The sequence below is a fragment of the Pleurodeles waltl genome, chromosome 1_1 (assembly GCF_031143425.1).
Source record: "Pleurodeles waltl isolate 20211129_DDA chromosome 1_1, aPleWal1.hap1.20221129, whole genome shotgun sequence".
Lineage (NCBI taxonomy): Eukaryota > Metazoa > Chordata > Amphibia > Caudata > Salamandridae > Pleurodeles > Pleurodeles waltl.
The window spans coordinates 659,944,254-659,970,467 of NC_090436.1; the positions used below are offsets into that span (position 1 = coordinate 659,944,254).

At 45.7% G+C, this 26,214-nt stretch overlaps 1 protein-coding gene across 3 annotated transcripts in view; it reads left to right on the forward strand.

The window, feature by feature from the left end:
• TNFAIP8 (TNF alpha induced protein 8) overlaps positions 1-26,214 on the forward strand; it is a 433,158-nt gene that overhangs the window by 216,356 nt on the left and 190,588 nt on the right. Inside the window, exon 1 of one of the 3 annotated variants that reach the window (XM_069226867.1) lies at positions 5,484-5,623. The exons of the other annotated variants lie outside the window; for them this stretch is intronic. Coding sequence (XP_069082968.1) covers positions 5,611-5,623 — 13 coding nt within the window. The 5' untranslated portion in view covers positions 5,484-5,610. Of the gene's footprint in view, positions 1-5,483; positions 5,624-26,214 lie in introns of those variants that run through there. 3 annotated transcript variants of the gene reach the window in all.

A 26,214-nucleotide genomic window follows, 5' to 3' on the forward strand; every position in this document is an offset into this window, starting at 1 on the left:
ACCATAACGATAAAAATTTATTTGTAAAAACAAAATTATTGTCATAAAAAAATAGCTGCGTGGTGCAGCCATGCGTGGACAGATAGTAAAGGAGACCTGCATGGTACCTACCTGCGTGGTAAAGCCGTGCGTGGACAGATAGTAAAGGAGACCTGCATGGTACCTACTTGCGTGGTACAGCCGTGCCTGGACAGATAGTAAAGGAGACCTGCATGGTACCTACCTGCGTGGTACAGCCGTGCCTGGACAGATAGTAGAGGAGACCTGCATGGTACCTACCTGCGTGGTACAGCCATGCCTGGACAGATAGTAAAGGAGGCCTGCATGGTACCTACCTGCGTGGTACAGCCGTGCGTGGACAGATAGTAAAGAAGACCTGCATGGTACCTACCTGCGTGGCACAGCCATGCCTGGACAGATAGTAAAGGAGGCCTGCATGGTACCTACCTGCGTGGTACAGCCGAGCCTGGACAGATAGTAGAGGATACCTGCATGGTACCTACCTGCGTGGTAAAGCCATGCGTGGACAGATAGTAGAGGAGACCTGCATGGTACCTACCTGCGTAGTACAGCCGTGCATGGACAGATAGTAAAGAAGACATGCATGGTACCTACCTGCGTGGTACAGCCATGCATGGACAGATAGTAAAGGAGACCTGCATGGTACCTACCTGCGTGGTAAAGCCATGCGTGGACAGATAGTAAAGGAGACCTGCGTGGTAAAGCCATGCGTGGACAGATAGTAGAGGAAACCTGCATGGTACCTACCTGCGTGGTACAGCCATGCATGGACAGATAGTAAAGGAGACCTGCATGGTACTTACCTGCGTGGTAAAGCCATGCATGGACAGATAGTAAAGGAGACCTGCATGATACCTACCTGCGTGGTACAGCCATGCATGGACAGATAGTAAAGGAGACGTGCATGGTACTACCTGCGTGGTACAGCCATGCATGGACAGATAGTAAAGGAGACCTGCGTGGTACCTACCTGCGTGGTACAGCCATGCCTGGACAGATAGTAAAGGAGCCCTGCGTGGTTCCTACCTGCGTGGACAGATAGTAAAGGAGCCCTGCGTGGTACTTACCTGCGTGGTACAGCCATGCGTGGACAGATAGTAAAGGAGACCCGCGTGGTACCTACCTGTGTGGTACAGCCATGCGTGGACAGATAGTAAAAGAGACCTGCATGGTACCTACCTGCGTGGTACAGCTGTGCGTGGACAGATAGTAAAGGAGGCCTGCGTGGTACCTACCTGCATGGTAAAGCCATGGTGGACAGATAGTAAAGGAGACCTGCATGGTACCTACCTGCGTGGTACAGCCATGCGTGGACAGATAGTAGAGGAGACCTGCATGTACCTAACTGCGTGGTACAGCCATGCGTGGACAGATAGTAGAGGAGACCTGCAATGTACCTAACTGCGTGGTACAGCCATGCCTGGACAGATAGTAAAGGAGACCTGCATGGTACCTACCTGCGTGGTACAGCCATGCGTGGACAGATAGTAGAGGAGACCTGCAATGTACCTACCTGCGTGGTACAGCCGTGCGTGGACAGATAGTAAAGGAGACCTGCAATGTACCTACCTGCCTGGTACAGCCGTGCGTGGACAGATAGTAAAGGAGACCTGCATGGTACTTACCTGCGTGGTACAGCCGTGCGTGGACAGATAGTAAAGGAGACCTGCATGTTACTTACCTGCGTGGTAAAGCCGTGCGTGGACAGATAGTAAAGGAGACCTGCATGGTACCTACCTGCGTGGTAAAGCCGTGCCTGGTAACGGCCTGTGGGGTTGAAGACTGAATACAGCTCTATACAGCTCTGCTCTTTTCCAAGCGTGCACATTAACTGTTGCTCCTTGGCCTGCAGGGGAGCATTAACAAACAGTGTGTTTATAGTTATTAACCCATGTTCATGATCAGGGAATGGTAATCTGTTACTGAGTTGGGCAAACAGTCAAATCGCCACAATAAAGACTACTCTGCATGACTACATGGCAGTCTGCCGATCGTGCCCCAAACGTCCCTCTCGCCCTTGACGTCATACGACATAGGATGGGGCTAGTCACTGCGCACGACCTGAACTATTGTTCCGGAAACTTTAGGAAGTCTTAATGTCTGCTCTCTGAAAGACAGAGAGAACACATAGTGAATAAGATATTGAATTGTTTCCTAATGCAAGACTTCTTGATAACCAATACAGCATGGCTGATTGTGTGAAAGACAATGGCTTTCTTTCCTGATATCTTTTCCTCCAATGCAAGGGTACTTCAGACAAGCACCCTAAGGCAGGGGTACCACAGAAAAAGTACCTTGGCCCTAGACAGCCCTTTGCTGCAGCAGGACTATGGGCGAACTACAGTCTTCCTTCAGAATTTCATACTGCCAACATTTCGAAACAGGAAAGAGGGACATAGAAAAATCGGGGGTGGGGGGGGGGGGTTATTTTCCCCATAGACTAAGATCTGCCTGTCTGTTGGCCTGTACAGGATCTTTTTCTATACGTCAGCTAAGAATAACATTATCTGATCGCTCCCAAACTTAGTACTTTATGTAAAATCACCAGCTATGAAATATCATTTAGAATTTCGAAGTGCAAAAATATTTTGGTCCTTCTCTGTATTTAGTCATACATTTGACCCAGGGCCATCTGACATTTTCCTGTTGGACAGGAGACTCGGTGACTGCTTTCAGAGCATGATGGGCTGCCAGGACCCAAGCATGGCCACATTTTAATTGAGGGCTCCTGCAGTGTGAGACTGCTGGAAACAGTGGTGCTACCTCTGATTTTGGTTTACGTTTTGGCCCTGTTTTGGCTTCGACAGATGGAGTGGTTCTTGCATTTCTGTTGCAAACCTTCACAATTGTAGTGGCTCGACCGGGGCCAGCCCTAACACTGGTGGCGCCAGGTGCGACAGTCTTTTTTTGCACCCCCCCCATGACTCCTTCTCCATGGATTCCCTCACTGCCATCCTCCAACAGTGCCCCTCATCTCTCAATAGCCTCTCTCTGACAGACATGCCATTATTTATAGCGGTACTCATAGTTCACTTACACAGAAATTTGTGATCTGCGTGGTACACGTTTTTGCAGCAGGCACATTACCCTATGTGCTACTTTATGATGAGTCAAAATTGCCGCTAGACTAAACTCTGTCTCACCAACAAGAACAAGAACCACCAGAGAGATCTTGACACTTTTATTGTTGCCTGAAAATTGCTGGACGCACAAAGAACTCTGCAGTATGTGCTTTCAAACCCATAAGTGATTTTTAAACACAGCACCCCTCAAAGTCCGCACCAGGTGCGGCTGCACCTGTCATGCTGTCCTAAGCCAGCTCTGGGCCTGACAATGCTCTTTGCACTTGTGGCCAGAAAGAATTGTGAAAGTGTCTTGCTTGTACCTACCTAGTGAAAACTGGACTGTGAAAAACGTAGGCTGCTACAAGTGTTTTAGGGAGGGTTCTGCTCAGCCTTATGCAGGTTGGAAATGCTGTATTAAACATTACACTCCCACAGTTCATTTCCAGAAAATGAGCAGCAATTGAAGTGTGTTTATTAGACTAATGAAATGTGATGAGTGGAGTGCTTTCAAAAATGTCAACCATGGACAACTTCTTAGGACTCAGTACTTTCCAGGGTTTTATGCTCGCAGCCAGATTGGGACAAGCCGTTTGCACATCAGTCTTGGTCGTGCTCCAGTAGGAGCAGTCATGTCTGACCTGCCAGGCTCTGACCCATCTGAAACGGAACACAAATGACGAAGACGCCTTTGGTCTTTTTTTACGATTAATGCTAACACTGGTTTGGGTTGGCGGCGGCAGCGTTGAACATTGATCCTACAGATGTTGTTAATGTTTTTGTACTCTATTGGATATTATGACTACATTTCCCCTTTTTGGTAGGACAGTTTAAAAACCAGTTAATGTAATGTGTCATAATGTTTTCTACATTTATTGAACATGTATTCATTAGGCTGTATCGGCAACGTCTCTGAACAGATGCTTTAAATGCAAATTCAGACTTACTGGAAAAGATTCTGTAAGATCTTCAAGAAAATGATAGGAGTTAGCAGTTCGATAGGCAGAGGGGGGAATGCAGCAATCCAGTTATCCTGTTTGTGACATAGTTTATTCAGTACTATCTATGGTGCAGCTTCCGCGGAAGTTTGGTGCTCCTGTCATGATTTACCCGAATTCTTTCAGTAGGAGATATCTGTCATGGACGGCGCCATTTTGAGACGTTTCGGTGGTTTTATTGTATTGTAGGTGCACTTATCTGGTGCCTCGTACCCCTGATGAAGCACCGAAGCGCATTAGGGGACAGACCGCATGTCACTCAGCAGGAAGAGCTTGCCTGCAGTAAAGTTAAAGTTGCAGGAAAGTGTAAGTGGGAAGAGTTTTGGCGTTGCGCGTGACTGGCAGAGTGGTGCTCTTGCCTTAGTTTGCATTACCTATGCATGTCATGGGAGGGAAAGGTGTGAGCGAGAGAGCACATGCATTTTATATTAATGAGTTGTTGATTCTGCTTAACTAAGGATCCACCCGTGATCTGGAGTGGAGCAGTCCACACAGTGTGTCCTGTACGCAGGCAGTAATGTGTATGTTCTTCTACAATCCCTAGAGGGCGAGGATGCTAAAATATCCTTCCATTTTAGAGCCTCAACCACACTGGAAGCCCAGCGCTACTCTGCTGTGCTGGAAGAAATACTTACATGTTTTTAACCTTCTTGGGCGTCCCGAATTTTCCACTCAGCAGTCGGTTCTCTCAGTGGCCATCAGTTCAGCAAGAATAGTCAATGCGCCTTAGTCCTTTTCTTTCACACGGTGCTGATCTTTACATTTGTTGTGTAGGTTTTGAACTCCAAAACAAAGATTGAAGTTACAGGATATTTAGATATGAATGCACACTGTATGTTGTTCATTCACTCTCACATGTTTGCACAATATAGAATTATGTAGGTTTAGTAATGAAATAATATCGTGCGCGAGTTGGTTTTATTTTACAGCCCACAATCAAATACAAAGATTGGATCCCAAGGTCCATCTCAAGGGGTGGGGGTGGGGGTGTATTTGTATAAAGTGCGAGAGGCTGTGCTGTTTTTTTCCCATCAGTGACTTCCTTTTTTGACGCTTTGACCTCCCAGGTTGCCCACGGGCTGAGTTACATCTCTGCTGCATCTCATTGGCAGGGGTCTTCCATGAAGGCTGCTAAGTTTGCCTCCTGATTGGACATGATGTATGTTAAAGCTGCACATTAACCCGCCTGCACCCTGTACACTCTGGTTGGGCCTCTCCTATCTTGGAGTGCGGCAGCATATTCTGACACAAACCCCCAGAATAACGAGGAAGGCAGCTCCGGGCCTCTGTTTACTAAACACACATTTACAGTTTGCTGTTAGCTTCCAGCTCGGTTGCCCTTCTGCTGTCAGTAATCTTTGCTACACGCGTGTTGCGCTGAGCCGGTTCGCGTAGGGACGTAGACAGTGCAGACTTGATTCCAAGGCCGGGTGTCAGCAGAGGCACCGGGGACACCGTCCAGCTCTCCGGCCACGCTTCACCGCCTGCCCAAGCCCCGCCACACGGCCCGGCCCGCCACAGCCGCACCCATGCTGAGGGCAAGTAAGTGGAACCTCTCCTGTCCCGACACTCCTTTGAAGTCCTGCCACGGTGTGCCCGGTATTAGTGCTTTCAGCAAGATGTGTTATTATTTGGGGTGTGCCCATCGGAGATAATCCGCGGGGTCACCCTGCCGCGTGGCCTGGCGTTGTTGGCAGGCTCCTTCACCTCGCTGATCTGCCTCCGTGAATTTAGTGGCAATCGTGGTATTTGGAAATGATTTGGATTCTGTTGTCCTGTGCTAAGTCGTGGACACAATAGTGACCGTTTGTAATAGTTTTTTTTCTTGTGATGACCAATAGCGGGGCTCACAGGCAGTAGCACCGCCCTCCCCGTACCGCTGTTGACATTTACTCACCTAGTGCCAGGAATCGTGGGCATTCGAGATGGCATCCCTTCGGAGTCTGTGTCTGGCTGCATTGGCCCGTTCATATGCTGTGAGAGAGTGACCTCGTGCTGTCTCTTAGAGACACCACGATGACGTCAGATAGCTTTGGTGCCTTTTAAGTCCAGGGAGTGAACACCCTCCTGGGCACCGGTGATATATGGCCCATGGATGCGTGACGTCTTGCTTAACGCCATTTGCATGCCTCACAAGACACTGTCGTAATTAGGAGCGTGACTAATAGTGATGCAGCAGGTGCAGTGGTACCGGGTCACGAGTGGTCAACTGCCAGCCAATCATAGCGCTATTTTACTAACAAGCCAGCAGTGGCCTGTGTTACTGGCTTGCGCTTAGGTCCATGGCGTCCTTGCTGCGTCACAGGTTGTAACGTATGCTTGCGTCACACTGTCAGACACGTTCGCGTGCACAGCTGACTGCTGTGTTGTGCCGCTGAACAAGAGATGGGAATGTATTATTTCCAAGAAGTGCTTGCAGGCCTTGTTTTCTCTTTGTAGCGCTCTAAATAACTGGTGTGTCATTCATCTCTGTGCTTCTCCGGTATAGTAAAAGGAGAAGCAAGACTACTGGAACTAACTTCAGTATCCCGCGAAGTTCAAAACCTCCTTTGAAAATCAACACGTTACAAAATGTGATGACAGCACAATATCTTTTCCTTTTTTTGAGCAAGTACTTTCTGTAGAGTGGCAAGACCAGTTGCCAAGTGCTAAAATGCTCAGAGGGCCATGAAATTTGGGTCTTCGGCTAAGGAGTAATTATTGAAGGGTCGGCCCGCCCCGCCACTGGAGTCTACATTACGATCCTGTGCAGAATTTGAGGTGTACCATGTATGGCAATTTTTTGGATTCTTCATTTTGGTTTGGATGTCCTATGTTAATTGTGCCATGTACAAAGACACTGCAGTGCTATTGTCGCGTATAATAACCACAGTATAGAAGGACATTGAAGAAGATGCCTAGCTTTCTCACCCGAAAGCTCCTTGTAAGAAGGCATGTATTTATGATCTCACAAACGTGCTTGCATCACATCTTGTGAGAGCAAAATTTACATGTCCTTACTTAAGCTGACTTGTTTAATGCACATGATATCAGTATTTGCGTCTGTAATATAAGTGACAGAGGCCCATCTCTTGGGAGGCCTTCTGTCTGCATTGGTCTCCAAACTCTTTAATGCTGCACCCCCCCCCCCCCAGTTGAAAAATACAAATCATTGCCCCCCAGAATTTTTATCGCAAATATTTTATAAAGATGGCAATGTTTAAATATGTCTAGATGTATTTAAACATCACAGTTAAGTACTGTTACCTTTTTAAAATGCAATAACATGTTTCTGCTTAAAACAAAACACTGTTATCGGTGTAATGCCTCTTTTGGCCAGAGCCTGGCGCCCCCCTGGGATCACTTGAGGCCCCCCAGTTTGAAGACCCCCTGGTCTAGAGGCTTTGTATAAGGGAGCCCACACTACATGACATTTGGGGGGAATTCTCACCACATTGTGCATTGATGTGGCCTCATCATTTTGCATTACGCCACTTTGTCACCCTTTCCCCATGCCTCCAGGAAAAGGGACTTTACATTGTATTTTGATTTGGAAGGCTGAGGGACTTGTTTGTGGTTTAGCAATTTTTTGTAGTTTTTTTACAGAGACTCTTGTTTTGCTTGTGAGGTGCAGTTAATATTTTAGAAAAAAATGAAAACCGAGTTAAAGAATTTCTCCAGGAAGGTTCTGAGCCAATGCCTATCTTCAACATTGCTGAATGGCACTATACTAAAGAGCGTCTTTTATGTTCCTTTTGAGTACCACATGGTTACATACTCTCCCAAACTCTATTCTGCCAGACATTTGGGCCTTCTTTCCATAGGCCTACCTACTCATCTGGTTCCTCCAGGGCCATGGAGACTGGCTCACCGGACCAATGCTGTGCTAACTCCTGCCTGGCCACATTCTCCAGGCTCAGGATGGAGCCTAAACCCCAAGACATAACAAAACCAGTAAAGCATTCACAAATGTAGTTTGTAATGTACTCCATTTACGAGAAAGACAAACAATACTTAGAACTTCTTTACAATAAATTAGGCAAAGAGATATAAATAATGCGCCCACTCACAGTGGTACACCATACACATTGGTACTCTGTGGCTGTAGCGAAGAGTGGCAGACGCTGCAGAGGTGAGGCAGGAAAAGGAGACGTGCTAACTATGAGTTACAAAGATCCAACAAGAATTTGCAACACAAAAGGTCATGCATTTGTGAGTGTTAGAGCTGTTGGCTTTGTAAATGACAATGTCTTTTGCCTATGTGTTTAGTTTGGAGTGTAGTGGATGCATGCCAGGTGCCACAGCAACCCTCCTAGGCCTGTCGCTGCAGGAGAGAGGACAAGACAAGGCCGCCATCTTGGGAGCATTTTTGCCTCATTCCTGTAGACTGGCTGTGTTATACACAGGAGTCAGGAGGGTGATGGGGAAGCGCTCTGCACCTGTGACACAACTGTGGGGGGTATTCAAGGTGGGGCCTCTTGAAACAGAAAGTAGGGCTTCTGGAAGTGGCATCTGCATGGTCGCAATAGCTGTGAGAGGAATGTCAAAGCCATGACACTAGTGAATTGTGAGAGGAGGAAATTATGGAGTTTGATCCACTTTTGTACCCTATGATACACTGCTCCTCTCACTGTAGCACCCTTGTATTAGCTTCTTTGCGTTGCAGGGTTAGGAAAATGGTTGCCTCTACCAACTGAACTCTATTCGAAGAGGCCCAATTTACATACAAAGGCTAGATGTATTTTGCTATCAAGCTTGAGGCCATGAAGTGATTGGGACTGGAGTCAAGTCTTCTTTCCCACCATTATGGAGACAACACCTTTTGCTATATACTTGCCTAGAACTAACCTATGTGCTTGGTTGGTGACCCTCCGGAGGTTATCAAGAGCCCGTGCTATCGCCTAGTGTTAAGCTCTACTTAAGTCAGTTGGTTAATGCACCCACTGCAGAGGTCTTGACAGAACAAGAGTGTCACAGACTATAATCCTGACTTAGCTTTTTATTTCTTCATCCCTGCAAGGTCAATGCAAATGAGTTATAGTGATTTTGTTAAGAATGGCACGTGCTTTGCAGCTCTATGAAATGGCATAACCTGTATTACCAAGTGCCATATTAAAAAAAAGTTGTTCCCAGACTGCCCCAACATGCACCAGACAAAGAACCCTAGGGAAGAGGATGTGGCGTAAGGGCTAAGGGCCAGAGCTGCTGTCTTTGGAGCTGAGGAACAAGGTTCGAGTCTCAGTGCTGGCTCAACATCCTGTGATTCTGGACAAATTACCTAATCTCCCCTTTCTACCAAAAATGAATGTTTTCTTGTGTAATGTAACCAGTGTCCAAAAGAACCTGATCCAATACCTTTGTGTCCAGTTCGCGCTACATAAAACTGCAAAACAAAAAATAAAAAGGACATCGCAAAGAATCAGCAAGATGCCCGAAAACAAGGAAGAAGAAGAAACAACAAATGGCCACACAGTGCAAAACCACGAGGCAAAAGAAACAAGCATTTACAATGCAACGGGTCTCACGTTTGGTCATGTTAGAGCTGATCGCGTTGTAAACTCCTAACCCGACTTTTCACCTATCGGGCAAAAGTGCATTTATGTACACAACCCGAAAAAAGTGAAATTAACTATGTAAAGCGCCCGACTTCTGCCAAGCGAGATCGCGCTCGTAAATTAGAGAAAAAGAAGTCCACGAGCCTGATGGAAAACAGCGAGCCTCGCATGTTTTCTGTACTTGGTCGCTGCGCTCGAGGAGGGTTAGCCACCGGAAAGGGAATAACGTATGCTTGCCTTCGACTAATGAAAGCAAGCAGATTTTATTAGGCAAGCCCACGAACCAATAAAAAACACTGACGTGAAGTTGACCGGGCTCCGAGCCCTTTTCTAAATACAATAGCGTCTCGCTGCGATACACATGCGCGAGCGCATGCAACGCAGGCTCGACCCTAAAAATAGTATGGCACATTAAGTTACATGACCAGTCATGCAATAATCCATGTAACAGGGTCAGTTTCTAAGGTGTAACAAACCAGCCTCAAGGCGAGACAAACGTAAAGCATATACTAACAACATCAAGGGATTTTTGAAAGGCAGTCCCAGGTACCAATGAACGTGATGGACATGAGATGTGCGTGGTTAAAACCAACAGAATAGATTGCAACATGTCGAGAAGATCAGCGCTGGCTTTGTGTCTATATGTGTTTTGGGAATGTGTGTCTGGTTGTCTGTATTGAGAATATGTGAATAACAGAGACCTTGTTAGGCACTCATATCTAACATGGTCACAATCATACACATATTCTTGACCCACGTAATCTTCCATGCATTCTTGAAACACATACACATACATTCCTTAAACACACAGCAAAGCACACATTTTGAAAAAACACTAATTTACACCCTCGCAGTTCAACAAATATATCATTCAGTGAGACACACAAACAAGGTCCAGGCCTGGGGGCAGAGTGCCGAAAGTTGGGAAATGTTTGCAGGGCACAGATCAGAGGATGTTTTATATCCACCTATTAATGAGCGATAGGTGCATAATTGTGACTGGGGGCCTGTGTGCCTGCATGTGAGAGGGGGCTACGGGCACCTAGTTAGCGACCTTATATGCAAACAGATGAGGGGGTATATGCTGAAGGAGTAGGTGAAAATTGGTCTGAGAAAGGTTGATCCATACACAATATACAAGGTTAAATGCACACAGGTAAGAATGGGTAAAATCCCATATATGAGAGGGGGTTATGTCCCAAGAGATGAAAGGGTTCTACAGACATACAGGTTACCTCAGAAATGTCATGCCGTCCAGTTTAAGACTGAGCATGTAGCTGGGGCGGTTCTGTTGAGAGGCATGGTGCACACAGCTAAAAGTGATACCTGCACACAAAAATGAGAGGCTCCGGACTGCACACAGATAATGGATACTATGTGGGTGCAGGTGACATGAATGTTTGCATACAGGTAAAGGGGGCAAGGTGTACAAAGGGGAGCTACGTCTAGGTGCACACAGGTAAGAGGGTCCTGTGCCCACACAGAACAGAAAATGCATGCAGGTGGGATGTGACTTAATGAAGAAAGGTGCTAGAGCAGTAGCTGTATTCAAGCAAGACATGCATACATGCACACATGGCGGTGACATATTTTAAAAAATGTGTACTGTTTGGTACCACAAAATAAAAAAAGTTTGAAGAGACAATTAAGTTTGAGACATCAACTTTTTATAAGGCTAATATAATTCATGTATGTAATGGGTGTCCATAGCAGGTCCAAGAAGTCTTGATCCCTGCTAGATTTTTTAAATATCTACATAAGATAAAGTAATTACGTGAAAACATGAATTTATTTAAAAAAAATAGTTTTTAGTATTCAAAGAAAGGTATATTCTACACAAATAAGTGATTCAGCTAGAAGAATAGGCACACAAATTACCTTTGCACACAGTCAGATTTGAATGGAGAAAAAACAAAGGATTTGAAATTGTGTGAGAGCAGAGTTACTATGATTTTTGGTGTGTAGGTTTGCTTTTGGGGCTCAGGTGCATTCTGTGTGCAGATCTGCTCTTTCATGGAGAGCTTCCACATATGTACCAACCAGGCTCAGCCTTTGACTAGTAGTTATGTTATTATAAGTCAGCACAGGCATATTGGGTTTTGCTGGCATCTACTGGTTTTGCATGACGTATGGGTATTCTGCCTGGGCTTTTGAGGCAGCATTTTAGTATTTGAGGCTATGTTTATTCTTGTTATGGTTTGCATAGGCAAATTATGTTCGACATATGATGGCTGACCTGGGGTATGAGCCTGTGCCTGAGCATTTGAAGCTATCTTTAAGAGAATGATGGTTGTAGCTGGTCTATGATGACTGATATCCTGGTTTATCACAGATGTTCTCCTAGTCTATGCTGCTGGCTTTTTGTGGTTGAGCCCCTGGAAAATCATAACAGCATTGTGAATATGGCTGATAACTAAAGCAGTTTTATCTACTTTCATATACTTTTGTTGTTTTTCAGTATTACATACTGTAGGTTCTATTTTATCAATTTAAGTTATGTCACTTTGTTAATGACACCAGGTTCAATGATTGAGTAACATCCCTTTCTGTCGTATCACCAGGGTCAAAAGTCAAATAATGTCACTTCCTGCAAAGTCACTAGGGTAAAAGGCCACTTGATGTCACCTCTACTACCCTTGGTATTTTGGTTAATCGATGTCCATGGAAAAGACACACAACATGCAACATACTCATGCAAGCATCGACATGGTTTACTTGCCTAGGTTGCTTTGAATAAGTTTTGGTTCCTATATGGGAAGTACAAAAACATCAGTCTTATTAATGGTAGCAGAAGTGATACTTTCAACATATATCACCTAAACATGTAGGACTCTTGTGGTACTGTAGTTGCATAACACTTTGTTGAACAAACACAACTCAGGTCAAAATACAGCATGCGTCATGCTGTGGAATTTCACTCTGATAGCTCTATAGAGGACATGGCCAAAGACCGGGTGTGTTGTGAGTAAACAGTGTGATACAGCATTGCACAGCAAACCTGGGTTCCTGTGAAAGATGCATTACATCACGCTGTTGAATGTGTTACTCTTAATTAGGAATTACCCAACTAGAGAACTGCATTGGATGAGGGGGGTGGGTCATGCCCCTGTAGTCACACACTGAGGAGGTGTGTGATGAAGACTCCAAAGGGGGGACCCTGAGGTCCCACTTTACCCACAGTTACACCATCTTCCTCACTTTTGGACTATAGGAGCTTTATTTATATTGCTATTCCTGCCTATAAGATTCGTTGATTGCTGTTAGTCCAATATAAATAGATGTACTGAAAAAAACAAAGGTTACAGAGTCTGAATTTACTCATACAAAACCATAGAAATTCAACAGTTATAGTTAGTTATTTCAAATAACTATAACTTGTGCCCTTGCCAGGCACAGTTTTCTTATCAATAACTTTATTGCAAATTTTGCAGTAAAAATATCAAAAATTACTTAGAAGACATCATCAATGATATAATATGTGGAGTAATTAGCTGTGCGTGGGGAAGGTGCGAGTTATGGAAATCTTAGGGCAAAAGTTATAGTTACTGTAACTCTAACTGCTGAATTTCTATAGTTTTGTAGGAGTAAAGATTTGGTTTGGTTTTGTGAATTTCTATGGTGTTTTACCGTAAAGTAATTGTAATTTATATACGTTAGTTTATCCACCGCCGTCCGTGCATGGGCTTTGGCCGTGCACAGTGGGAGTTGGCCACAAGGCCTGCAGCCAAGCCCTTACAACCACTCAGCCCTGGCTACGCACAGCCTTTGGCCATGCGCAGCAGGGGTTGGCCACAGGGCCTCTGTCAGTGGATCTGTGAGTGGGTATGTGAGTGTCTGAGTGAGTCTGAAAGTGGGTGAGTGAGTCTGTGAGTTGGGTGCATGAGTGTCTGAGTGGGTGCGTGAGTGGGGGCATGAATCTCTGAGTGCATATATGAGGGTATGAATTAGAGTATGAATGAGCCCGTGAGTGTTTTTTTAAAAACTTTTTTTTTTTGCATAGCCTCGAATATCCCCAAATATTTGAGAATACCCTCAAATATTTGAGGATATTGGAGAATATTGCACATGATGAAGAAAAATAATTTAAAACCCATAATTTGACCCTAAAACACTCCTATATCGCATCCCTGGGGTCAGGGTACCCCCACCCTGGCCCCTTATACCACTTATCATTTCTATTTTCAGCCCAGGAGACCCTCTCTGATAACATAAAATGGTAGCCACAACTTTCTAGTGAGGTTGCGGCCAGCCAATTACAGCGCTTCTATTCACGCGCACATTTGTGAAAATTCACAAATAGTTGCAATTTATTTGCGGCCAGAGATTTGCAAATCTGTTTTCCCTTTAATATCTCCACGACTGCTGGACAGATTTTCACCACATAAGTGAAAGTACAATCTGCGTACTGTAAGCTAGCTTTATGCCAAATTTGGTGTAATTCCATCCATCTGTAGTCGTGTCTAAAGGTCCTATGTGAATTAACATGGGAAACAACTGTTTTCCTCCCCCCCTACATACCCCCCTTTTCTTGGCTCCCACTTGATCGATTTACCCCAAAACTTTCCATGCGCGAAACGAATAACAGGCACACTTTTTTTGGAACATTTTGTGAAGATTTCTCAAACGGTGCCAAATATGTAGGCAAGTCAAAAAACACCTTTTCAATGGAAACATGGTGCTAACTATAAGTACTTACTGGCGACCCCAGTTGGTTTTTCATACATATGTATATAGCCGCCTCCTTAAAACAGCAGCAGGAGATTTATAGGTACTTTTCAGCTCGATCCTTCCTTTCCACTTCTGTTGCTTGACAGAACCAGTCGGAGCACTGGTGTGGCTGCCTCCAGGCCTTGTCCAGGGCACACAGGAACTCTCCCATGAACCCAAGGCAACACTGTTCCAAAGCCCGAAACTCCAGAAGCCAATGCTGGCTAATGAGGCCTAATCTGTCACCTGTCACGTGGGTCTTTGATCTCTTTTGGCTTCATGGCAAGGGCCTCTGTGAAATCCCGAGCCCATTTGTCATTGTCGACAAGAGAGTCTCTAACAGGATGTAATTTTGACAATTTTCCCCATTAAAATGAAGATGAGAAATACACCAGTTGTCCAAACAGTGGTTTATCAGAAAGAACTTGTAAACACAGTATATTTCACCATAGGGTACAATGCATTTTATCTGGCAGTATAATTTATGGATATTGTTATTTTGTTTAGGCACTTCGAACGGCTAATGTTCCCGGGCGCTTTTGGGTACCTCAATGGCGCAGTTTCCTTTGTTTATGTGTTTTCCCCTAAAACTTGCATTCAGCGGAATTATACCAATTTGCGTAGCAGGCCTTTTGTTAAAGCGCCCGGTCGTGCCAGCGGCTAGAGGTGCCTGTGCATTAAATATTCTTCGCTGGCTTGAACTGTTGGTAGTCGATGTGTGTGGAACACCAAAACAAGAGCTGCTTACCGGCCATGGGCCATTTATTCTGAACGTTGAAGAGGAGACTGTTCCAAAAGTACATCTGTGCAGTTGGAGAAAACATGCCTCGTGTGCGACATCTGGACAGATACACTAGTGTTGAACTTCCCGACTTTTCAGATTAATATTCCAAAACTTTTGTAAACGGCCTAGTCTTCTGTTTCACGTCCATGCGCTATGGTGTCTAGAACCGTGGGTAATGCTCTTCCGGTGTGACATTCAGCGGGTCAGTGGATAACGTGGAGAACGACTTCCATCAGGAATTGTAAACGGGGCAGGGATGTGTTTAAAAAGCTCTAGGTGGTGTTGATCTTCATCGAACAAAAAAAATACGATTTTTGGTGATTGTGCGAACCTTCTCAGAAAAGTATGGGTTGAAAAACAGGTGAAGAGTGTGGAGTGCTGAAAATTAACAAGGGTCGCTGAAGCCAATCGGTCTTTCCTTTCTGACCAATTTGTTTTGCTAATGCTATTTTCTGATACTTTGCAGCATTAGAAAAAAAACTGCCAAGGGCGCGCACCGCCGGCCAAAATGAAAAAACATAAAAGAAGGCTCAGTGACGTGGCTCATTGACGATCGTTTCTTTGATGTGTGCGTGTGCATGTTGGCGCTGGAAGTAGGGGTGCTGCAGCGCCCAAACATAATCATAGTGGAATTCAGAAGACAAATGAGCAACAAAGATGCTTTGCATTTTGTGTTTTTCTTTTGACATGGACTGGGCTTTCCAAGATAAGTCACTTATCACACTACCTCTTCTGACAAATTTCTGTTTATTTGGAAATAGGAGTGTACTTGTATTTCTCTGGATGGAAAGTAAGAGCATTTTGTATAAGCGATCTAGGTTGAATTCCTGCTGGCGTACAGGAAACAAAAGGACTGGCTGTGTATGTCACTTTTTTTTTCTACACATGACACTGGAATATTAGGAAATAAACTATATACATATTTCAACGTGTTAGCAATTTGGAAAGCACAAATTAAGCACCCTCTTGTAATTCTGAAGTGTGATGAAGCAAAGATTTTATAAGGATCAGGACTCTTGGTGATGTGCAAACGCTAAATATTCATTGAAACACAATTTCCACACATTATCGTTTTTGTGCTGTCTAGTTTTATCAGTAAAACTGCATGTCTGTACAAATTTAGTGGCCATTTCAACAGATAATGTGCTTTCTGTAAATAACCATGTGCAACACTAGTGCTCCAGAAAGCAGCACCAACTACATACTTCATCCACGCCACTATTCCGCTGAATGTCCATGACACATTTGCTACACTGTCTTTTTTGTATGACACTTGGATTTTCAAATTTCCTATGACCTCAGTGATATAATATTAATGACAGCACCCCCACTCTAAAAATTGTTCCAGCACCACTGAGTGCATCCGTGGATGAAGTATGCATGCGCATGCCTCATCACCCAGGCTCGTGCTTGTGTGACCACCAATCAGCTTACAGAGTCTGGTAGGCAAGACATGTAAAAGCAGGACTCCAGCAGCCTGTCCACTTACAACTTAGGACTGTATCAGCTGGCCAGATGTATCACAGGCTTCAGAGCAAACTCTATTCTTACTTAGGGCTAAATTCCAGCATATGATCACAGCCCCTCCCACTTTCACTCAGCTGAGGGAAAACCATGCCAGAATGCTTCATTAGCATGACTAAAATATGAACCACCACCTCTCTTCCAAGTAAAAATTTGGCTAAGCAGCCTTTTTTGCTCCAGACTTTTTGGCCACCAGACCTTTTGGGCAAATGATGTTCAAGTAGTGCATGTCTTCCGGTGTGTGGTATCAGTTTAGAAATAGGGTTGCTACCAAATCCTACCCTGGCTTCTGGTAACATCTCTGTCAGTTTCTTCCAGGAACAAGAGACGATAATTTATAGGATTTTTGGGATGAGTATCAGCAACTCATCTTCCATCTGCACAGGAAGTGCTGTCACTTATTTCCAACCAAAACCATCTTTTGAAGAAGAGGCTGTTCAAAAGCACTGTATTTCCCGTTATGTGCTCAGGAAGTGGCATCACTGCATTTTCCACCGTTTCTCTGCATAGAAAGTGACATCATTGGTTTGCCTCCAAAACCATCTTTAAATGAAGAAACCAGAGAAGAGGACATACGTTTCTATCATGCATTTCCACAGGAAGTGCCTCCACTTCGTATCTTCTCCCTACCTCACTCAGCTCTTAAGGATATTCCATCCGGTGGCTTCTCGAGGTAAGGACAGACCCAGGCAGTGGCATTGCCTGTTTGGGCTTGTTACAGATGAAGACAGACAAGGGCATCATTTGTTTGGTCCAGTTAAGACCAGGATCTCTGTTTCTCTGAATATAATTAAGTACCTCACCCAGCACCCCATGCAGCCAGTTTCCACAATCACACCCAGACCACAATGATCCAAACACTTGCATAGTATTTGCACAACACTTAGACTGAACCTTGTACACATCCCGCTAACTACCGCACATCTTCGACCTACAAAACAACCATACCAACTCATGCTTATTAAAGCTCGCTCTTCAGCACTTCATGGACCAGCCATTGCAGACCTCATCACCTATCAAAAGCATAATGCCCTCTTCATCACAGAAACATGGTTCACGCTCATGAGGACACACATGCTAGATGTCCGTCTTCCCATAGGCAACAGCATTCATCGTGTGGACCGTGCACATAAGAAGGGAGGAGGCTTTGCTTTCATCTATGCCTCCTAGTCTCGCAACATCGGCAAGCATGTAACACTGAACTCCATGCAGCTGCTCACATTTCATACTCTCTGCAACTCCGATCACCTCCTTCCATCTCATCTACAGACCGCCTGGGCAGAACAAGAACTTCATTAATAAATTCTCAGATCTCCTTACCATCTTATCCACTCAACGTGTCCACACCACCCAGTTGGGTGACTACAGCCTCTGGACAACATAAACTTAAAAACAAATCAAGAGACTCCTTCCTTAACCTAATTGACACAACTTGATGCTGCATGTCATACAACTAACACACTTCAAAGGCCATATTCTCAATCTTGTCTTCTCAACATCACCAAGAATCCAATGCAAACCATTCATTCCCCTGAACTGGACAGACCACTTTACCCGCCCTATCTCCATGCACAGTCTTCTACCAGCATACTGTGGTCAATCCAAAAGAGGAGACCAAACTTTTAGATCCTTCAAACACTTCTCTGTAGACAACCTAATATTTAACTCATCCCTTACTTTATCAGTTCCATGACTGATCCCAGCACTCCTCCAAACAACTTAAACACATTTTTAGAAAATGATGTGATAATCCATGCCCCAATTTAAACACCTTAAGTGCAAGCCAAAGTCTTTAGCACTGTGGTAGTCTAAAGACCACAACAACATTAAATTGTCCATCTGCATACAAGAAAAAAGGGAACAAAAGTCCAGATGACCTCATAATGCTAAAATCCCTCTGTGAAGCACACAGACAGCTTATCACATTAGTTAAAGCAAAGTACTATACTAGCAGCATCAATGAAGTCGCCAAAAGAAGCAGAACCCTTTTCAAGACAATCAAGCACTGTATCAGCCCCTTGCTGGACCCACCTATTCCTCACTGTGAGAAAGTAGCCTCTTTCTAGCCTTGTTACCCCCACTTTTGGCCTGTTTGTGAGTGTATGTCAGGATGTTTGTCACTGTTTTCACTGTCTCACTGGGATCCTGATAGCCAGGCCTCAGTGCTCATAGTGAAAACACTATGTTTTCAGTATGTTTGTTATGTGTCACTGGGATCCTGCTGGTCAGGACCCCAGTGCTCATAGGTTTGTGGCCTATATGTATGTGTCACTGGGACCCTGTCACACAGGGCCCCAGTGCTCATAGGTGTGCATGTATATGTTCCCTGTGTGGTGCCTAACTGTCTCACTGAGGCTCTGCTAACCAGAACCTCAGTGGTTATGCTCTCTCATTACTTTCAAATTGTCACTAACAGGCTAGTGACCAATTTTACCAATTTACATTGGCTTACTGGAACACCCTTATAATTCCCTAGTATATGGTACTGAGGTACCCAGGGTATTGGGGGTTCCAGGAGATCCCTATGGGCTGCAGCATTTCTTTTGCCACCCATAGGGAGCTCTGACAATTCTTACACAGGCCTGCCACTGCAGCCTGAGTGAAATAACGTCCACGTTATTTCACAGCCATTTTACACTGCACTTAAGTAACTTATAAGTCACCTATATGTCTAACCTTTACCTGGTAAAGGTTAGGTGCAAAGTTACTTAGTGTGAGGGCACCCTGGCACTAGCCAAGGTGCCCCCACATTGTTCAGAGCCAATTCCCTGAACTTTGTGAGTACGGGTACACCATTACACGCGTGCACTACATATAGGTCACTACCTATATGTAGCTTCACCATGGTAACTCCGAATATGGCCATGTAACATGTCTATGATCATGGAATTGCCCCCTCTATACCATCCTGGCATAGTTGGCACAATCCCATGATCCCAGTGGTCTGTAGCACAGACCCGGGTACTGCCAAACTGCCCTTCCTGGAGTTTCACTGCAGCTGCTGCTGCTGCCAACCCCTCAGACAGGCAGCTGCCCTCCTGGGGTCCAGCCAGGCCTGGCCCAGGATGGCAGAACAAAGAACTTCCTCTGAGAGAGGGTGTGACACCCTCTCCCTTTGGAAAATGGTGTGAAGGCAGGGGAGGAGTAGCCTCCCCCAGCCTCTGGAAATGCTTTGTTGGGCACAGATGTGCCCAATTCTGCATAAGCCAGTCTACACCGGTTCAGGGACCCCTTAGCCCCTGCTCTGGTGCGAAACTGGACAAAGGAAAGGGGAGTGACCACTCCCCTGACCTGCACCTCCCCTGGGGAGGTGTCCAGAGCTCCTCCAGTGTGCTCCAGACCTCTGCCATCTTGGAAACAGAGGTGCTGCTGGCACACTGGACTGCTCTGAGTGGCCAGTGCCACCAGGTGACGTCAGAGACTCCTGCTGATAGGCTCCTTCAGGTGTTAGTAGCCTTTCCTCTCTCCTAGGTAGCCAAACCCTCTTTTCTGGCTATTTAGGGTCTCTGTCTCTGGGGAAACTTTAGATAACGAATGCATGAGCTCAGCCGAGTTCCTCTGCATCTCCCTCTTCACCTTCTGATAAGGAATCGACCGCTGACCGCGCTGGAAGCCTGCAAACCTGCAACATAGTAGCAAAGACGACTACTGCAACTCTGTAACGCTGATCCTGCCGCCTTCTCCACTGTTTTCCTGCTTGTGCATGCTGTGGGGGTAGTCTGCCTCCTCTCTGCACCAGAAGCTCCGAAGAAATCTCCCGTGGGTCGACGGAATCTTCCCCCTGCAACCGCAGGCACCAAAAAGCTGCATTACCGGTCCCTTGGGTCTCCTCTCAGCACGACGAGCGAGGTCCCTCGAATCCAGCGACGCTGTCCAAGTGACCCCCATAGTCCAGTGACTCTTCAGCCCAAGTTTGGTGGAGGTAAGTCCTTGCCTCACCTCGCTGGGCTGCATTGCTGGGAACCACGACTTTGCAGCTACTCCGGCCCCTGTGCACTTCCGGCGGAAATCCTTTGTGCACAGCCAAGCCTGGGTCCACGGCACTCTAACCTGCATTGCACGACTTTCTAAGTTGGTCTCCGGCGACGTGGGACTCCTTTGTGCAACTTCGGCGAGCACCGTTTCACGCATCCTTGTAGTGCCTGTTTCTGGCACTTCTCCGGGTGCTACCTGCTTCAGTGAGGGCTCTTTGTCTTGATCGACGTCCCCTCTCTCTGCAGGTCTAATTTGCGACCTCCTGGTCCCTCCTGGGCCCCAGCAGCGTCCAAAAACGCCAAACGCACGATTTGCGTGTAGCAAGGCTTGTTGGCGTCCTTCCGGCGGGAAAACCCTTCTGCACGACTCTCCAAGGCGAGTGGGATCCGTCCACCAAAGGGGAAGTCTCTAGCCCTTTTCGTTCCTGCAGAAACCTCAGCTTCTTCTGTCCAGTCAAAGCTTCTTTGCACCCGCAGCTGGCATTTCCTGGGCATCTGCCCATCTCCGACTTGCTTGTGACTTTTGGACTTGGTCCCCTTGTTCCACAGGTACCCTAGATTGGAAATCCACAGTTGTTGCATTGCTGGTTTGTGTCTTTCCTGCATTATTCCTCTAAGACGACTCTTTTGTCCTTAGGGGAACTTTAGTGCACTTTGCACTCACTTTTCAGGGTCTTGGGGAGGGTTATTTTTCTAACTCTCACTATTTTCTAATAGTCCCAGCGACCCTCTACAAGGTCACATAGGTTTGGGGTCCATTCGTGGTTCGCATTCCACTTTTGGAGTATATGGTTTGTGTTGCCCCTATCCCTATGTGTCCCCATTGCATCCTATTGTAACTATACATTGTTTGCACTGTTTTCTAAGACTATACTGCATATTTGTGGTATTGTGTATATATATCTTGTGTATATTTCCTATCCTCTCACTGAGGGTACACTCTAAGATACTTTGGCATATTGTCATAAAAATAAAGTACCTTTATTTTTAGTATAACTGTGTATTGTGTTTTCTTATGATATTGTGCATATGACACTAGGTGGTACTGTAGTAGCTTCACACGTCTCCTAGTTCAGCCTAAGCTGCTCTGCTAAGCTACCATTATCTATCAGCCTAAGCTGCTAGACACCCTATACACTAATAAGGGATAACTGGGCCTGGTGCAAGGTGCAAGTACCCCTTGGTACTCACTACAAGCCAGTCCAGCCTCCTACATTGGTTGTGCAGTGGTGGGATAAGTGCTTGAGACTACTTACCACTCTTGTCATTGTACTTTTCATAAGAGAAAAATATACAAAACAAGGTCAGTGTATATACACATAGCCAAAAAGTTTTGCATTTCCTCTTTTCACTCTTTTCTAAGTGCTGAAAAGTACTTCTAAACTTTCAAAAAGTTCTTAAAAGTTTAAAAAGTTTTTTCTGTCTTTCCAAAAAGTTCTGAAAACTTTTTTCTCTTGTTCTATCACTTTAACTCTCTCAAAAAAATGTCTGGCACAGGAAAAAATGTTGAACTGTCCAAACTTGCATATGATCACCTTAGCTGGAAAGGAGCAAGGAGTCTCTGCATAGAGAGAGGTTTGAGTGTAGGGAAGAATCCTTCCTTAGAACTGTTAATTAATATGCTTAGAGTACAGGATAAGGCCATGAGTGCCAAATCTGGTGAAAAAGTAGCTAATGGTTCTCAATCTGATCCAGGGACTCCCCCAGGAAAAGGTTCAGGAAAGAAACTTCTCAGCCTGCCCATTACTAGACAGTCTAGCATAGTTGGTACAGAGGTTGAATCACACCATACTGATGGTGTGCTCTCACATTATACTGGTAGCCAAGCTGTTAGGGTGCCCTCTGTAAGGGACAGGTCTCCTTCTGTTCATTCCCATCATACCTCTGTATCTAGAAATGTCCCTCCCACCCACCCTGATGACAGATTGTTAGAAAGGGAGCTCAATAGATTGAGAGTGGAACAAACCAGACTGAAGCTCAAGAAGCAACAGCTGGATTTGGATAGACAGTCTTTAGAATTAGAGAAGGAAAGACAGAAGTTGGGTTTAGATACCCATGGTGGCAGCAGCAGTATTCCCCATAATCATCCTGCAAAAGAGCATGATTCCAGGAATCTGCACAAGATAGTTCCCCCTTATAAGGAGGGGGATGACATTAACAAGTGGTTTGCTGCACTTGAGAGGGCCTGTGTTGTACAGGATGTCCCTCAAAGGCAGTGGGCTGCTATCCTATGGCTATCATTTAGTGGAAAAGGTAGGGATAGGCTCCTTACTGTGAAAGAAAGTGATGCCAATAATTTTACAGTTCTTAAGAATGCACTCCTGGATGGTTATGGCTTAACCACTGAACAGTACAGGATAAAGTTCAGAGAGACCAAAAAGGAGTCTTCACAAGTCTGGGTTGATTTCATTGACCATTCAGTGAAGGCCTTGGAGGGGTGGTTACATGGCAGTAAAGTTACTGATTATGAAAGCCTGTATAACACAATCCTGAGAGAGCATATACTTAATAATTGTGTGTCTGATTTGTTGCACCAGTACCTGGTAGACTCTGATCTGACCTCTCCCCAAGAATTGGGAAAGAAGGCAGACAAATGGGTCAGAACAAGGGTGAACAGAAAAGTTCATACAGGGGGTGACAAAGATGGCAATAAGAAGAAAGATGGTGAAAAATCTCAAGATAAGCATGGGGATAAGGGTAAAACCAAAGATCCCACTTCAAATCTTAAACACTCTTCAGAGGGTGGGGATAAAACAAATTCTTCCTCTTCTTCCCAACCTGCACACATTAAAAAGCCTTGGTGCTTTGTGTGTAAAAATAGAGGCCATAGGCCAGGGGATAAGTCCTGTCCAGGTAAACCCCCTGAGCCTACCACCACTAATACATCAAGCTCTAGTGCCCCTAGCAGTAGTGGTACTAGTGGTGGGACTGCTGGCAACAGTCAAGCAAAGGGTGTAGTTGGGTTCACTTATGGGTCCATAGTGGAAACTGATGTAATCAGTCCCAAGACAGTTTCTGTCGCACCTAGTGGCACTGGCCTTGCCACACTGGCTGCTTGTCCCCTTACAATGGATAAGTACAGGCAGACAGTTTCAATAAATGGTGTTGAGGCCTTGGCCTACAGGGACACAGGTGCCAGTTTCACTTTGGTGACTGAAAACCTAGTGCCTCCTGAACAACACATCATTGGACAACAGTATAAGATTATTGATGTCCATAACTCCACTAAGTTTCTTCCCTTAGCTATAATTCAGTTTAGTTGGGGTGGAGTTACTGGCCCTAAGCAGGTGGTGGTATCACCTAGCTTACCTGTAGACTGTCTCTTAGGTAATGACCTAGAGGCCTCAGGTTGGGCTGATGTAGAGTTTTATGCCCATGCAGCCATGCTGGGCATCCCTGAGGAATTGTTCCCTCTCATTTCAAGTGAAATGAAAAAGCAAAGGAGAGAAGGCCTGAAAACTCAGGATCCCTCTCCATCAACAGGTAAAAAGGGTATCACAGTATCCCCTAACCACCCTACCATTCAGGATAGCATTCCTGTGGTGGGAGAAACCTCTCCTGGGGTGACACCTGTTCCAAGGGAATCATCAGCTGGCAAAGCTGGACTCCCTGAGGTGGAAGTACCTCTCTGTGGGATAACTAACATTGGTGAGAAAAAGAGCACCATTTTAGTTAACATGGAGCATCCCTCCAACCCTCCCAGAGAAACTTTAGTGCAGAAACCCTGCACTACCTCACAACACTTAGGACAGCATCCCTGCCCTAGTGTGGAGCTCATAGGACAGCATCCCTGCCCTGCTCCAACTCAAGAGAAACAGCATCCCTGTTCTCTCTTCCAGCCAGATGGACAAAGTTTTTGCCCAGCTATGGCTTTTCTGAGACAGCATCCCTGTCTGGCATTTCCATCACTACAAATAGGTTCAGTGGACAATTCTCACTGCTCTAAACTAAAACTTACTGATAGAAACTCTGAAAATACATCTTCACATTGTTGCTTAGCTAAAAAACTTCAAACAGGGTGGTTTACATCCCCACAGGGAAGTAACCATATAGTGGATGATAAAGGGAGTAACCAGTCTATTGCAGAGCTACTCTCTACTTATCACCACTTAGACAATAAAGTCTCAACTGGCCAAGGTTAGCCTTATTGTCCTTCGTTTGGGGGGGGGTTGTGTGAGAAAGTAGCCTCTTTCTAGCCTTGTTACCCCCACTTTTGGCCTGTTTGTGAGTGTATGTCAGGATGTTTGTCACTGTTTTCACTGTCTCACTGGGATCCTGATAGCCAGGCCTCAGTGCTCATAGTGAAAACACTATGTTTTCAGTATGTTTGTTATGTGTCACTGGGATCCTGCTGGTCAGGACCCCAGTGCTCATAGGTTTGTGGCCTATATGTATGTGTCACTGGGACCCTGTCACACAGGGCCCCAGTGCTCATAGGTGTGCATGTATATGTTCCCTGTGTGGTGCCTAACTGTCTCACTGAGGCTCTGCTAACCAGAACCTCAGTGGTTATGCTCTCTCATTACTTTCAAATTGTCACTAACAGGCTAGTGACCAATTTTACCAATTTACATTGGCTTACTGGAACACCCTTATAATTCCCTAGTATATGGTACTGAGGTACCCAGGGTATTGGGGTTCCAGGAGATCCCTATGGGCTGCAGCATTTCTTTTGCCACCCATAGGGAGCTCTGACAATTCTTACACAGGCCTGCCACTGCAGCCTGAGTGAAATAACGTCCACGTTATTTCACAGCCATTTTACACTGCACTTAAGTAACTTATAAGTCACCTATATGTCTAACCTTTACCTGGTAAAGGTTAGGTGCAAAGTTACTTAGTGTGAGGGCATCCTGGCACTAGCCAAGGTGCCCCCACATTGTTCAGAGCCAATTCCCTGAACTTTGTGAGTACGGGGACACCATTACACGCGTGCACTACATATAGGTCACTACCTATATGTAGCTTCACCATGGTAACTCCGAATATGGCCATGTAACATGTCTATGATCATGGAATTGCCCCCTCTATACCATCCTGGCATAGTTGGCACAATCCCATGATCCCAGTGGTCTGTAGCACAGACCCGGGTACTGCCAAACTGCCCTTCCTGGGGTTTCACTGCAGCTGCTGCTGCTGCCAACCCCTCAGACAGGCAGCTGCCCTCCTGGGGTCCAGCCAGGCCTGGCCCAGGATGGCAGAACAAAGAACTTCCTCTGAGAGAGGGTGTGACACCCTCTCCCTTTGGAAAATGGTGTGAAGGCAGGGGAGGAGTAGCCTCCCCCAGCCTCTAGAAATGCTTTGTTGGGCACAGATGTGCCCAATTCTGCATAAGCCAGTCTACACCGGTTCAGGGACCCCTTAGCCCCTGCTCTGGCGCGAAACTGGACAAAGGAAAGGGGAGTGACCACTCCCCTGACCTGCACCTCCCCTGGGGAGGTGTCCAGAGCTCCTCCAGTGTGCTCCAGACCTCTGCCATCTTGGAAACAGAGGTGCTGCTGGCACACTGGACTGCTCTGAGTGGCCAGTGCCACCAGGTGACGTCAGAGACTCCTGCTGATAGGCTCCTTCAGGTGTTAGTAGCCTTTCCTCTCTCCTAGGTAGCCAAAC